Source organism: Aethalodelphis obliquidens, unplaced genomic scaffold, assembly GCF_003676395.1.
Source record: "Aethalodelphis obliquidens isolate GAN/ISIS:26980383/991018 unplaced genomic scaffold, ASM367639v1 scaffold639, whole genome shotgun sequence".
Taxonomy (NCBI): domain Eukaryota; kingdom Metazoa; phylum Chordata; class Mammalia; order Artiodactyla; family Delphinidae; genus Aethalodelphis; species Aethalodelphis obliquidens.
This window is the reverse complement of record NW_020838550.1, coordinates 1-12,869: the sequence shown is the minus strand read 5'-3', so window position 1 is coordinate 12,869 and position 12,869 is coordinate 1. Positions and strand designations below refer to the sequence as shown.

Sequence of the window (12,869 nt, the reverse complement as noted above, 5' to 3'; positions counted from 1 at the left end):
ATGTTCAACGAAGTCATCGTGAATTGTTCTCTGAAGTTTTTTTTTTTACTGTTGAACACTTGAAAGGCACAGAGAACAGTGTAACAGAAGCCTGCGTGTCCACCCCTCTCCTTGCTGCACCCAGACCCTCTGTGCCCACCCCAGCCCTCCAGCCCGGTGATCTGGTCCCTGTAAAATAAATGCTGTGCCCTCTACCTAGGGCTGTGGCCCAGGCACCGCCCCCCCAGCAGCCCCAGCGCTGTTGCGAGCGCACCCAGAAGAGAGGCTCACTCTAACACTCTCCTACGAGACCACCCTGTCTGAAGTCTGCTCTGAAAACTGATTCCGGAACCCACTTTCACCAACTGGCAGGAGCACAAGGTAGTGGGTGGGGGTGAGATGAAGGGCGGGGTCAGTGGGGACTGCTGGGAGGCTCTTACCTGTAGCTGAGATCACAGGGCCTAGCAGTTCAAACGTCTTGTAAGTCCAACCAGGGGACCTCAAATGCTCCCATGCTAGACTCCAACCTGTCCCACCCAAGACACGCAGCTGTGCCGCGCGTGTCCGCAGCGCGCTGTTCCTGCAGCCGAGCCTAGCAGCCGGTGTGGGTCCACCCTAACCCCCTGGGCTTTTTCATTTATCAGCACAAACCACCCATTAGGCCACGGTCAGCAGCGTGATTCTCAAGCATAAAGAACGGGCTGAATTAGGAAAAAAAAGGACACTACATATGAATTTTAGAATTTATTAAATAAGAAAACTGTCAATTTGAACAGGATGCAAAAAGGACGTTTAGTTAAAAAAATAACATCCGTAGGAAAACAGCCAAAAAGGCATCTAGTGCATGTTACGCCTCCCCTCCAACAGGAAGGGATTGGAAAGGCACCCGGGGAGACATCGCCCTGACCTGGGAAGGCTCTGCCTCGGCTCCAAGTCCCTGAATCCTACATGTCATCCTACAAGATGCCGCTTGGAATGCGTAGCAAAACCCTCTAGCCAAAACCAGTTTTCCAGTGCACTTAGGTGGTGCCCCACCGTGGAATGCCCGTGCTGACCTTGATCCCTGCGGGAAGATAACGGCAACCACCTCGTGGGGCATCCACGCTCAGGTCACCAACCACAGGAGCCCCCACCCCCACCCCGAAGCTGAAGGAGTGGGCTGTGAGCCAGAGGGGGTGCAAAGCACCGCCAGTAAGGCACAGGTCCCTGTTTGAGGCGAGCGCTTACGTTGTGACTCATTTAGTGTTTTTCTCTACTTACGAAAGCAAAGACGATCAACTGAACTTATCTTACAGTTCATATTCTAGAATGACAATGGAAAACACTGATCACAGAATTGCTGTTTTTGTTTAGTAACTCTAAAAAAAAGCACCGGCTTTTATAGAAATGTCTTCCAGCAGATGATCAGCGCCCGTAGCTCACCAAGGAGGGCTACACAGAGCACAGGTGCGGCTCTCGCATCCAGGGGCTGCTCCTCCCTGTGTGCGGCTCATGATACTGTTCCAGGCCGTGAAATTAGTATCTTGTGATAGGTATCTTTACTGTGTGTGAAGACTGCACATTCAGAGACATGGTGGCATGTTGGAATCCATCGGGTAATGGTTTCAGGATGTAAACAGAGCTGTGAGCTGGAAGCACCTCTGTGGGTCTCAAGACTCCTCCCCCTGATCTTTAATTTCAGAAATTCTGTCTATAGATTTAAGGATTTCAGCAACAAGATTCAATGTTTCAGCTCCAGAAACCAGCTGCCTGAAATAAAAGCACAGATGTTACAGATGATTTCTACAACTGCTCCAGGGCAATAACAGAAGCTTTGGGACCTCCCTGGCAGTCCAGTGGTTTGGGCTCCCCGCCTCCACTGCAGGGGGCACAGGTTGGTTCCCTGGTTGGGGAACTAAGATCCCGCAAGCCACACAACGCAGCCCCCCGCCCCCCCCCCCCCCAAAAAAACCAGAAGCGTTAAAGCAGAGAAGTTCCAGAGTGAAAAGTGCAGAGTTTTTAAATCTTAGATTCAGTCTCAAAAGACTCTTTGTACAGGACTTAAACGAGACGGGCTTCTCTACCCACGGCTGTGTCTGGACACCCGATGGGCTTCCCTACCAGCGGCTCTGACTGGACACCGCTGCTGCTGAGCTCAGCCCCGCGGGAGAGAGATCACGACGACGGCAACCGACCCCTCCCAGGAGCCTCACTGTGCCCTGCACGTCTTGGGCCTTCTTCAAGTGTATGTGTTTTTATAAGAGGGAAAGTATTATTCTTTTTCACTCAAAACCTTGGTGTCTTGTAGGAGATTCAGGTCTGGCTGACGTTAACCCTCAAGCCTCCCAGGTGAGAACGGTTATCCCCCCGCAGACCGTGGAGGGCCTGCTCGCCAAGGATGTGTCGTATGAGTGCGGAGTGAACAGGATCACTGAGCCCCACCCCCCAAGGCTGCTGCTGGAAACATCGGCTAAGCACCCCTCCAGGCCCTGCACTCACTTGACGGAGGCGCGCGCGTTGTTCATGACGACGCGGAGGTTCTGCAGGGCCACGTCGGTGTTCTGCTTCACCACTGCCAGGCTGGCACCCTGGCCTGACCGCAGGGCTTCGTTCTCCTGCTTGAAGTTAGAGACCTGCGCCTGGGCCCGGGGTGGGGGGGAGGGGACGGGCGTGGCAGCGTTAGGGCTTTTTCCTGGCTAAACAGGAGAGCAGCTAAAAGGCCATCTGACTGAAACCAGACAAGGCACCCTAGGTAGAGGCGACAAGGGGATGATGCCCTTTCCTAACTGGGGGGTAGCAGGCCTCCTAAAGGACACGGGCCTAATGCCGTCCCTGGTACCTCGCCTGTCGTCTGGTGTGCACGTGCCACCCCCCGCTCTATAGTGATGCCCTTGACACTCCTGTTGGGCACAACCAGGAGGCCCGGGACGAAAGCTCAGGCTGTCCTGATCTGGGTGCTTCAACTGCGGGGGAGCGGGAGGGCGAGGGGAGGAAACCCCAGCAGAGACTCTTTGGTGCCCTTTTTGGAATTCACGAATATGTGAACCGTTTAAGCCCCTCTCTCTAGTTACCTGGAGCAAGCTGATTTCCTGTTTCAGTTTTAGGACGTGATTTTCGGCCTTTACTGCCCGTTTCTGTTATTCCCCCCACAAAAAGAGAAAAAAAATAAGAGGCATCACTGACACGGTAAAATGGACGCAGGGCGCATCCCCTCCCTCCCTGCCCCTCCCCCTCCCCGTCCCCCTCCCTCCCCGTCCCTCTCCCTCACCTGGCGGCCCCAGCTGGGCAGCCCACTGTGAGGGGCCCTGCTCACTGCCGGCCTGCCTGGGCCCACCCAGACCCATGTGCCCCCGGGGCAGGACTCAGTGCCCTGTGGGGAGTGACACAGCAGACACCGACAGTGTCCAGCCAGGCTGGCCCCGCCCACGCCCCACTGCGAGCCAGGCGCCTGTCTGCTCACGGTCATGCGCTCCAGATTCTGCTCCACCTGCTGCACCACCGACTCCAGGTCATGGTAGTCACTCTCCTCCTTGATCATTTTTGCTTCTAACTTCCGCTCGAGCGTCCTCACCCTTGTTAAGGAAAAAGCCCAGGTGACTAGTAACTCCCTTGACTAATTCTAAGAATGTCAGGCTATAAACAGTTTTAATTGGATTTGATCAAATAAAAACCACAAGGTTTCAGAATGCACCTTGGGAGGAACAGCTGTGAGGCGACCACCTCAGAGCTGGATGCCAGTTGGCTGGCGGTCAGGGGCGCCCTGGGGCCGTCTCACAGCTCTGCTGCTCCATTGTCAAGTGGGGTTGATTTTGCTCTGTTTCAAACACACTTTTACACAAAACATAAGAAACGTATCTGATGCTGAGGATTTAATGCAATAAACCCACTCTCACGCAACTACTGAAGCCTGCATGCCTAGAGCCCGCGCACCGCAACGAAGAGTAGCCCCGCTCGCCGCAACTAGAGAAAGCCCGCGCGCAGCAACGAAGACCCAACGCGGCCAAAAAGAAATAAGTTAAATAAACGAACTAATTTTAAAAAACAAAACAAAAAAACAAACAATAAACCCAGGCACAGTCCAACTCTGATACTTCATTATCGTTTTCGCATGGGTTTCTTTGAGGGTCAGAAGATAATTTGAATTGCAAGCCTAACTCAAAACTTACGTACATTTCTGTTTGAGTTTCAGAGAAGCTCTGAACCTCGGTCAGCTTTCTTCTTAGCTTAGAATTTTCATCTTTCAGCTGCAGAAAAAGAAAATCCTCATTAGAAGCTTGGTGTCTCACTGCAAAGGGATGTGTACTTCTGTTACTCGGCTCCGCAACTTCTTGATAAACAAAAACATTGCAAGAGCCACTCTACGGTCCACATACAGAGAAAAACCAAGAACAAGGTTTTCTGCTTTCTAAAGGCACCACAGTCACAGACTCCAGTCCTACTGAGATCTTATAACTCTTGGGTGACTATAATTTTTCAAATGCCCTCAGGACACCGGGCAAGCTGTCCCCGAGCCACCAGCTGGGGTGGACCCTTTTCTGAGGGCAGCGCGTTGAGGATCTCCCTCTGCTCCAGTTCACGCCCCCTCACAGCCCTCCGCAGGACTTTGGCGGTTACGCTCTTGCCGGTCAGACAGACCACAGGCTGTCTTGTCCTTAGAGCCCACCCCCGGCCATCAGGGACACCGGGGGCTCCAGGTTTCCTCCAAGAATGCTGCTTAGACACGAGCCGCGACCAGGGTGCCGACGCACAGCCCCCTCACTTACTGCTTCGTAACTTATCTGCAGCGTCCGAAGGTGCCTGTCCCCCAGAGACTCTCCGTGGACTGTGAAGTCGGTGCTGGGGCTCCCGGCTGGTGAGACGCGGGAGTCGGAGTCGCTCAGCATGCACGGAGGCAGAGACTCAGGCCCCACCAGCTCCGACGGGTTGGAGAAAAAGGAGACATAGGTGCTGCAGGGCGACGTGCTGGCAGCAACCCTGGAGGAGTGGGTCTGCTCCACGGCAGACGGCAGGTAGGCCCCGTCCCACCCTTCGTCCTCGTCCAGGAGGTCGCCAGCCCCCGTCGGGTCTTCGAAAAACGGCTGCTGATGCTCCAGGCCATACCCCATGGCCTGGGAGGTGGGGGAGCTGCGGCCGAGTCCCAGCGAGTGCCTCGTGGCTTCCTGAAGAAGACAGGGAGGCGACGCTCAGGCTCCGGAGCCGTCGCAGGCCCTTCTTCCTAGACGTCTGAGGTTGGAACAAGAAGAAGGGCCCATCTTGGCTGCCGAGAATGTGGGGGGCAGGAAGGACCCAAACGGCTCTGAGTGTCACACGGCTTCTCCACCGGGAGCAGCAGCTGCCCCGCTTTGCCCCACAGCCCTCGGCCAGCCTCCTGGGAAGCAACACTGCACATCAGAAGAGAGACGGCCTCCGGAAGGGTTTTCTGTCTAAGGTCGCTGCAAACAACGCCTTAGGTTTACCTTTGAATAAATTCTGCTGTCAGTATCCTCTTTCGACAGGCCAAGGTTCTTGCTTTTCAGAAACTCTTTAAAGGAGAATGGATTTGCCTCTTCAAGATCTCCAAGTTTCTCACCTGAGATGATAACAGACGTCACAAACGTGAAACGTCTTCTGAAGGTCCTTAAAGGGAACGTCCCTATTCGTTGCTCTTTCCTGAACACGACCCCACCTAAGATGGGGAACACTGCCCTCGTCCTTCCACCAGACCTCAGCGACACTGGGAAACGAGAAAGCTGGCTGATAAAACAGACCAACTCGGGCATTCTAAATTCTCCTTCTCGTCCCAGCTCCTCGGTCCCCGCACCTTGCTGCCCACGGGGTCCACCTGGGGACATCTAAGGCTGCCACGCGCCTCCACTCCCATGCAAAGGGCTTGGGCTGCAGCCTACGCTGGAGGCTGGCAGAGCGGACGTGCAGCCACGTCAGGAACCACTGCTCCACCTCCAGCCTTTTCCCCACTCACTCTCCAGCTCTCCCTTCTCTTTCCCACTCTGCCGGTACCCAACCAGCCACCCTGCGGCCCTTTTGGCCCACCAGTGATCCAAGCCCAGGTGTCAACCCTGTATGAAGTTGGCTCCTGTAACCCTGGCCCCACTGTCTCCTCAGACCCCTCAGGTGTGACTTCCCACCCCCTGCCATCCCTCATGCCCAGGTTCTCCTGCCCCTGTGCCCACTTTCCCTCCACCCGCTGGTCAAGATCGACTGTGGGGCTCCACCCCCACCTGCTCTTTCGGGTTATATGCTGTCAGACTGCCAGCCCTGCTGCTGGGCACGTGCCTGCCACATAGAGGCATGGACGGAGAGAAAAAGAAAGGGTTACTGAACTACTGTACCTCCAAAGTGTGTGTTCTGGGCTCCTGATGGACCGTGCATAGTGCCTTTCCCCTTTCCATAGCCCAAATCTGCAGAGACATCATCACCCCACCGTGATCATGGGAAGCCTTTATGACCACAACTTGTTTTGACATGCGGTCTCTACTGCAGTGGCTCTTACGGCCTGGGCAACTTTCAAAGCACAAGCCCCCGGGCTCCTGCCCCTGGAGATGGTCTGACATCCGTGGGCCCTGGCAGCTGTGATTCTGAAAAAGCTCCCGTAGGTCTGATGCCCCGCGGGGCAGGCGCACGTCCTCCGTCTTATGGTGCCTCCTGAATGCCCTCGTGGGTTGTCATGGGCTCTCAGACCCTGACAGAACCACCTAAACGCTCCCTGAACACCCTGGACCCCAGGCAGGCAGTGTAGCCGCTTGGGGAGAATTAGGATGAACTAAAGATGGCCTCTGCCCAGCTGCAGCGACCAGAGGATGGCTACACCTGGTTTCCCAGCCTGGCCTACTGGATGAAGGTTCCCTCATCCTCCCACCTGAGAAAGCAAGGTGGTTTCCTGTGTTGCCACTGGGCCTACCTCTATGCCGGCATTTGCCACGGTGTACTGGAACTGTCTGGCTAGGGGGGGCAGGGGGTTCTCCAAGAGGAGACTGTGAGCTCCAGGGGACGGGACTCCTATGCACTTACGTCTCCTACTCCCAGCGCCCGGCGCACGGTGGGGCTAGTGGTCACCGTTGGGCCGGGGGTGAGTTGCGCTATCGCGCGGGACCTACAGGTAGTGCCGGCACCGGGAGTCCCTGAGGCTCGTCTCTCACCTGTGTCTCCCACGGAAGCTAGCACCGGACTGGGCACATAGCACATAAACGTCGGCCGAATGCCGAAGAAGTGGGACTCCAGGTCCCTGGCTTGGGGGCGCTCACAGTCTAGCTGGGGGAGACAAGACCGGCGCTCATAGAACGCGGGAGCTGTAATAACAACAAGAGCGACTTCACCGCGCGCCCGCCTCACCTGGGCCTCAGCGCGGACGCCGGGCCGCGGACCCCCGCCCGCCCCACGCCCGCTCACCGTCCGGAATGACGAGGCTCCGGGCCCGGGACAGCGGGGTGACGCCGGGGCGACGCGCGTAGCCCGCCATCGCCGCGGGCCCCGCGGCGCCAGCCCTCCCTAGCCCGGCAGCGGCGGCTCCATGGCTCCGACTCCGCCCAGGCCGCGGCCCAAGTCGACCGCCCCAGTCGCCCGCCCCTCGGCCGCTGCTCCGAGCCTCCGGCCGCTGCTTCTGCTCCGCGTACCGGAAACGCAAGCCCGAACGCCTCGGGCCGGCGCCGGGGGGGCGGGGGGCCGGAGGCGGAACAGGAAGTGACGACAGAGTCGGTGGGCGGTGACTCAAGATGGCGGCTATGGTGCTGGCGGCGACGCGGCTGTTGCGAGGCTCGGGCTCCTGGGGCCGCTCGCGGCTGAGGTGAGCCGAGGGCCGGCCGGGGATCGGCCGGGGGCTGGGGCGGCCCGCGCCCTTCTGGACGCTCCGCCTTTGGCTCCCCCACGCCGAGGGGCGGCGCCCGGCAAGCGGGCTGGGAGTGCGGGACCCCCGTCCGGTCCCCGAGGCGACGGGGGCACTTACCCCCATGGCGCCCCGGGCTCCGGTCCCGAGCCCCATCCGCCTCTCTCCCGCCCTCTCCTCCCGGGCGGTCGGGGGGTGCTCGTCCGAAGTCACGTGTCATCTCCGCCCCGGCCCCTTCCGGCCGCGTGCCCCCTTGTGAGGCCGAGCCGGCAAGCCTGGGTTCTGTGGTCGCCAGAGCCATGTCCTTGACTGCTGTGCTCTGTCCCCTCTCCTCTGGATGTCTGGCCTTTTCCCGCACTGGCGCTTTCATTCGGGCGACAGATGGGTGTTGATCCCTCGCTGTGAGATCCTGGGTGCGATGGGGACAGAAACCAGGCACTGGGTCCAGGCAGTCTCATGCCCAAAGTGTCAGCTTTAAAGGGAGTAAGCTGCCTTCGGCGGTAAGAAACAGGAGAGACTAACTTCAGGTGGAACGAGGAGGAGCAGCTTACGAGGAGGTGACATCTGAGACAAGGGACGGGGACTGAGAGAAGGGTCAGCCCTGTGAACAGTGCAGGGGAAGGCGGGTCAGGCCGGGAACCGTGAGAACAGCAGCGAGGGGATGATGAGCCCAGTGTGTCCAGGGAACGGACCAACTGGCCAGTGGGACCCGGGCCTGGGGCGGGGGCGGGGGCTAGCAGATGAGTTTGGAGGGGGAGTTAGAGGCCTTCGGGACCCCGTGAAGAGATGTGGCTTCTGCTTAGGCGCCAGGGGGCTGTTGAAGGCAGGGCTTGGCCAAGTGCTCAGTGTGTAGAAACAGACTTAACCCACTTAACCCTCTTTTCATGGAGGCGGCATTTGAGGCCTCAAGGCCTGAACCAACTTGCCGCATGTCCCTGGGAACACCTCAGTGGTGTTCTCGGTCACTCCTCTGTGTTGTCTCTGGAGACGTGTAGAAGTCAGTCCTCTAGATAAGGAGATGCTGATTTTTTAAATGCACACAGAACACAAGTAACTGCACCTAGGTGGTCACCACAGGTCCCACCATCTCAGTTGTATTATACCTGGGCCGATTTCTGTGTTTCAGGTTTGGAGCCCCTGCGTACAGGCAGTTCAGTAGTGGCGGTGCCTATCCCAGCGTCCCCCTCTCTTCCCCCTTGCCTGGAGTACCCAAGCCTGTTTTTGCCACAGTTGATGGACAAGAGAAGTTTGAAACCAGAGTCACCACACTGGAGAATGGGCTTCGTGTGGCGTCCCAAAATAAGTTTGGGCAGTTTTGTACAGTAGGAAGTAAGTGCTGTCGGTAGCGTCGCGGGCGGCCCCGTTTGTTGTAACATGCACACACTTCAGTTGACTGTTAGTTGTACTTAGGGCATCGTTCATGAATTGTGTCCTGAGTGAAAAAGCATGGCGTAGAATCTGAAAATTTAGTAAGCAGAGTATGAACGGTGGCTCTCCTGGTGGTGGGTTTTGTTTCCTTCTTTCTGCCTTTCTGTCGTCCTAAAAGTTTTCTACCACAGATATAAAGTACGTAATTCTATAAATACTGACGTACGTATGTAGCTGTGAAAACCTTCGGAATCGAGGTAACGTACGTACTTGTCGTCCTCATGTGTTTAAATCTGGCTGTTTCGGTCATATTCACAATTTTGAAAGGTTTGTCTTGATTAAATTTTCTCTTTTGAATATCTGACTTAACCTGTCAACTTTATTTTTATTGCCAGTTCTTATTAACTCTGGATCAAGATATGAAGCAAAATATCTCAGTGGAATTGCTCACTTTTTGGAAAAGTTGGCATTTTCGGTCAGTGTCCAACTTGTGATATTTGAGGCTATACTTGGGAAGAATCTGTCAAGGTTTGCTTTTCTAAAGTGGATATTTTAATAAATGCTTAAGTTGCCAAGTCGATACTAATTAAGGCTTCTAAGTTAAGTGTTCTGAAAGCAAAAGTAAATTTTTTTCTTAAAAACTGTATCTTGGAGGTTGTTCTGCGTGGCTTACGTAGATTTTCTTATTCATTTTTCCTAGTCTACTGATCGATTTGACAGCAAAGATGAAATTTTGCTTACCTTGGAGAAGCACGGGGGTATTTGTGACTGCCAGACATCAAGGTACGCCAGCTTTCACGTACAGACTCATCTTTTATCATGTGGACTGTCCTCATCCTTGGTCAGAGTCCCCCTGAGCCCCTCCCATTGGCGAGGCCATGGAGGTGAATGGTGAGAAGTGAGCCCTGGTCCAGGCAGAGACTCGGGTGGAGGGTTGGGTGCGTGGCAACACTTACACAGAGGCATGCACTCCGAGGGCCAAGCCTCCCCTGCCATTCGAGCCAGGCTGCTGGCTGGGCACTGGGGATGCAGAGCAGGCCTGTCCCCAGGATGCTCACAGATGGGGCAAAGGGCTGCACCACGGGTGGTAGACGCAGGAGCCAGGGGCCGAGGGTGGTGGGACCGTGGGGGAGGTCAGGAAGGGAACGGTAGGCAACTCAGCGTCAGGGCTGCTGCTTGAAGGCGCCTGCCAGGTGGAATAACGGACGGCCGTGGCTCAGACTGAGGGGAGAGCAGGTGCAGAGGCTCAGCCTGGAAGAGGCAGTGGTCGGTTTGGGGTGGGGAAGGTTCACTAGGCAGCTGGGGCACAGATGGGGTGGGGGTGCTGTGGACAAAGGCAGGTGGTGTCTGTTTGCCCACTGTGGGGCATGTTTTGGAAAGCTCTGCTCAGGGCAATGTGAGATGAGCAGACAGAGATCACACTTTTTTTTTTTTTTTGGTCCACGCCGGGTGGCATGCGGGATCTTAGTTCCCCGACCAGGGATCGAACCTGGGCCCCTGCAGTGGAAGCACAGAGTCCTAACCACTGGACCACCAGGGAAGTCCTAGATCATACTTTTTTTAAGTGGTTGGTTATTTCGATCTGAATGTTAAAAAAATTAGAGAGAAAACATAGGTTAAATGCCAAGAATTAGAGTTGACATGGAGGCAGCACGTTCACATATTCAAAAAAAGGTCTGTTCAGAAACTTGTGGCTCCCGGCTGCCCGTGAATGAAAGCCAGACTGGTTGGCTGTGTTCTTGTGAAAAATCTCATCCTCCGTCTCCCCAGGGAGCCCCTTTCTCTGGTCAGGCAGGCCTGTGTTCTGCCCCAGTGCAGCCAGCTAATTCTCAGCTCAGACTTTCGTTCCTGCCGCTCTCCCACGTGGTCCTACAGCACTTCCCCACTAAGAATGGCCCCTTCCCTGCAGAGGCCCTGATGGCCACGTCTCCCCTCCAGGGCTCGCTCCTCTCCCCGTGGCAGCTGGGCCCGCTCTGCGTGGTCTCTGGCCTGACTGTGCCGCCCTCGTGGCTCTGTGGTTGTCACGTTTGCGCCCCCCTGCCTCAGTGCGCCTGTCTGATCACAGTGCCACGTGCTATGAGCTACTGTTACAATCAGTTTCTGTCCCCCAGCCGTCTAAGGCCAGGCATGCGCCCGTGTGGACAGTTCGCCTAGCGGACAGTCAGCGCAGGATGATACGAGTAGCCTCAGAGGGGGCTTGTGCTGGTGAAAACCGCTCAGCTGCCTCTCCAGTTGGGCTGGACAGTGTCTTCCACTCCAGCAATTAGCCTGTGCACAGCTGTGGTTCCTGCCTGCTAAGAGTTTACACTGTAAGATGGGAAAGGGGAAATAGCCCCAGGTGTGTGCTGACCCTCGACGCAGAAAGATGTAGCCGCCTCCCCTGCCGCCCCAGCATACACCTGTCGTGACCTTAGCGCCCCCAGTGTTGGTCTTGTTGGTTTTTCCAGAGACACCACCATGTATGCTGTGTCTGCTGATTCCAAAGGCCTGGACACGGTAGTTGGCTTGCTGGCAGACGTGGTCCTGCACCCCAGGCTAACAGGTGTGCGTTCGGCCTGCTTGAGGGGTCCTGGGGTGGGGGGCAGTGCTGGGAGGTGTGTTGACTCACTGCCCCCGGGGAGGGGCGCTGTGTCATGGAGCCTTGGGCCCGCCCACCAGTGACAGTCAGCAGGGGGTCACTGGAAACAACGCTCACGATTAGAAAGGTCCTTGATACTGAATACTTCGACACTTCCTCTCTGTGCCCTTTGACGTTTGTAGCGAAATGGTTCTTTCATTTCAGAAAAGCATCTCAGATGGTGTTTAAACACCCTGACTGACGTGCTACCAGAAGTTTCTGTGTCTCTGTCCCCATTCCCGTCCTCAGCCTTGCGAACGGCAGGACTTCAGGCTCCCTTCTGGGAGCTGACACTGCGCTGTTTCACAGCAGCCTGGCCTTGGGGTTCCCAGGTTCCAGTTACCTGATAAAACACACCCCCGCCATTGGTCTGTGCCTCTGTGTCTGGACCTCAGTGCCTCGTACGGGGAGGAAGCCACGGCTCGGAGCGGGGCCAGGTGGCTGCTTCCGGGCAGAGGGGAGGAGGCCCAGTTCATACAGTTCGTCCCGGCCTGCAGGGCACTCTCCTCGTCGCTCGTACAAGTGCCCCCCAGCTCTGCCGCAGAGGAAGGCAGAGGAGGCTCTGCCCGTGCCTGCCGATGAACGACACTGGGCCCCGCTCGGCGACCCAGGCTCGGGGCGGCCTCCGGCTGAGCCTCGTCTATGGTTCTCTGCAGATGAAGAGATCGAGCTGACGCGTATGGCTGTCCGGTTTGAGCTGGAGGACCTCGGCATGCGGCCCGACCCGGAGCCCCTTCTCACCGAGATGATTCACGAGGTGCAATGGACATGCGGGCCACCTCCACGGCCTCGCCCCCTGACCCCGGGCTCGGCGGGGGTCGTTCACCTGCCTGATGCCACCTTGCAGAACATTTTTAATTTCTGAATTTGTTAGCTATGCAAGTTTTAAACTTTCTAATCCTTACGGTAACGAGGTCTGTAGAGTGAGCCTTTTATTTGACGTTTCTTACGAGTTTTCGTTTCGAAGAGGCAGGTTTACTCTTTCTGTAAACACACAGAGCTGTTCCTGCCAAACGGGAGCTGAAACGAGCAGCTGGCGGGCTTTTCCCATCAGGCCGCAGGGCGCCGCCGTCCCGGCCTGCCTGGGGAGGCCCGGGCTTTTCCCAT

At 56.5% G+C, this 12,869-nt stretch overlaps 2 protein-coding genes and 1 non-coding gene across 11 annotated transcripts; 1 reads left to right on the top strand and 2 right to left on the bottom strand.

Moving 5' to 3' along the window:
• Window positions 1–710: 710 nt before the first annotated feature.
• Window positions 711–7,557, bottom strand: LOC113616844 (endosome-associated-trafficking regulator 1). Of its 9 annotated transcripts, none has more exons than XM_027100219.1 (10): window positions 7,345–7,539; window positions 7,095–7,244; window positions 6,288–6,356; window positions 5,415–5,527; window positions 4,722–5,117; window positions 4,129–4,202; window positions 3,419–3,530; window positions 3,030–3,092; window positions 2,458–2,654; window positions 711–1,728 (listed from the first exon to the last, which is right to left on the bottom strand). In XM_027100219.1, the coding sequence occupies exons 1-10, from the start codon at window positions 7,412–7,414 to the stop codon at window positions 1,629–1,631; spliced, it is 1,344 nt and encodes a 447-aa protein (XP_026956020.1). In that variant the 5' UTR covers window positions 7,415–7,539; the 3' UTR covers window positions 711–1,628. The 9 variants fall into 9 exon arrangements, with proteins under 9 accessions (XP_026956020.1, XP_026956021.1, XP_026956023.1 ...); XM_027100220.1 differs by having other exon boundaries at window positions 2,458–2,597; XM_027100222.1 differs by lacking the exon at window positions 6,288–6,356 and having other exon boundaries at window positions 2,458–2,597.
• A 64-nt stretch (window positions 7,558–7,621) lies between these two features.
• On the top strand, window positions 7,622–12,675 carry LOC113616845 (mitochondrial-processing peptidase subunit alpha-like). Its single transcript, XM_027100227.1, has 6 exons — window positions 7,622–7,738; window positions 8,904–9,106; window positions 9,541–9,620; window positions 9,846–9,928; window positions 11,593–11,687; window positions 12,419–12,675. Exons 1-6 carry the CDS (start codon window positions 7,668–7,670, stop codon window positions 12,625–12,627), a joined length of 741 nt encoding a protein of 246 aa, XP_026956028.1. The 5' UTR covers window positions 7,622–7,667; the 3' UTR covers window positions 12,628–12,675.
• On the bottom strand, window positions 10,614–10,685 carry TRNAG-UCC (transfer RNA glycine (anticodon UCC)). The gene has a single exon. It is a non-coding gene; the product is annotated as a tRNA-Gly (tRNA).
• Window positions 12,676–12,869: the final 194 nt, after the last annotated feature.

Excerpts from the sequence above, each read along its gene's own strand:
- LOC113616844 (XM_027100217.1), bottom strand. The coding sequence starts at position 7,414 with ATGGCGGGCTACGCGCGTCGCCCCGGCGTCACCCCGCTGTCCCGGGCC. Across the intron at positions 5,118-5,414 it reads ACAGCAGAATTTATTCAAAG|GAAGCCACGAGGCACTCGCT; the intron begins GTAAACCTAAGG and ends TGTCTTCTTCAG. Across the intron at positions 3,531-4,128 it reads TCTGAAACTCAAACAGAAAT|GGTGAGGACGCTCGAGCGGA; the intron begins GTACGTAAGTTT and ends TTCCTTAACAAG.
- LOC113616845 (XM_027100227.1), top strand. The coding sequence starts at position 7,668 with ATGGCGGCTATGGTGCTGGCGGCGACGCGGCTGTTGCGAGGCTCGGGC. Across the intron at positions 9,107-9,540 it reads GCAGTTTTGTACAGTAGGAA|TTCTTATTAACTCTGGATCA; the intron begins GTAAGTGCTGTC and ends TTTTATTGCCAG. Across the intron at positions 9,621-9,845 it reads TGGAAAAGTTGGCATTTTCG|TCTACTGATCGATTTGACAG; the intron begins GTCAGTGTCCAA and ends CATTTTTCCTAG.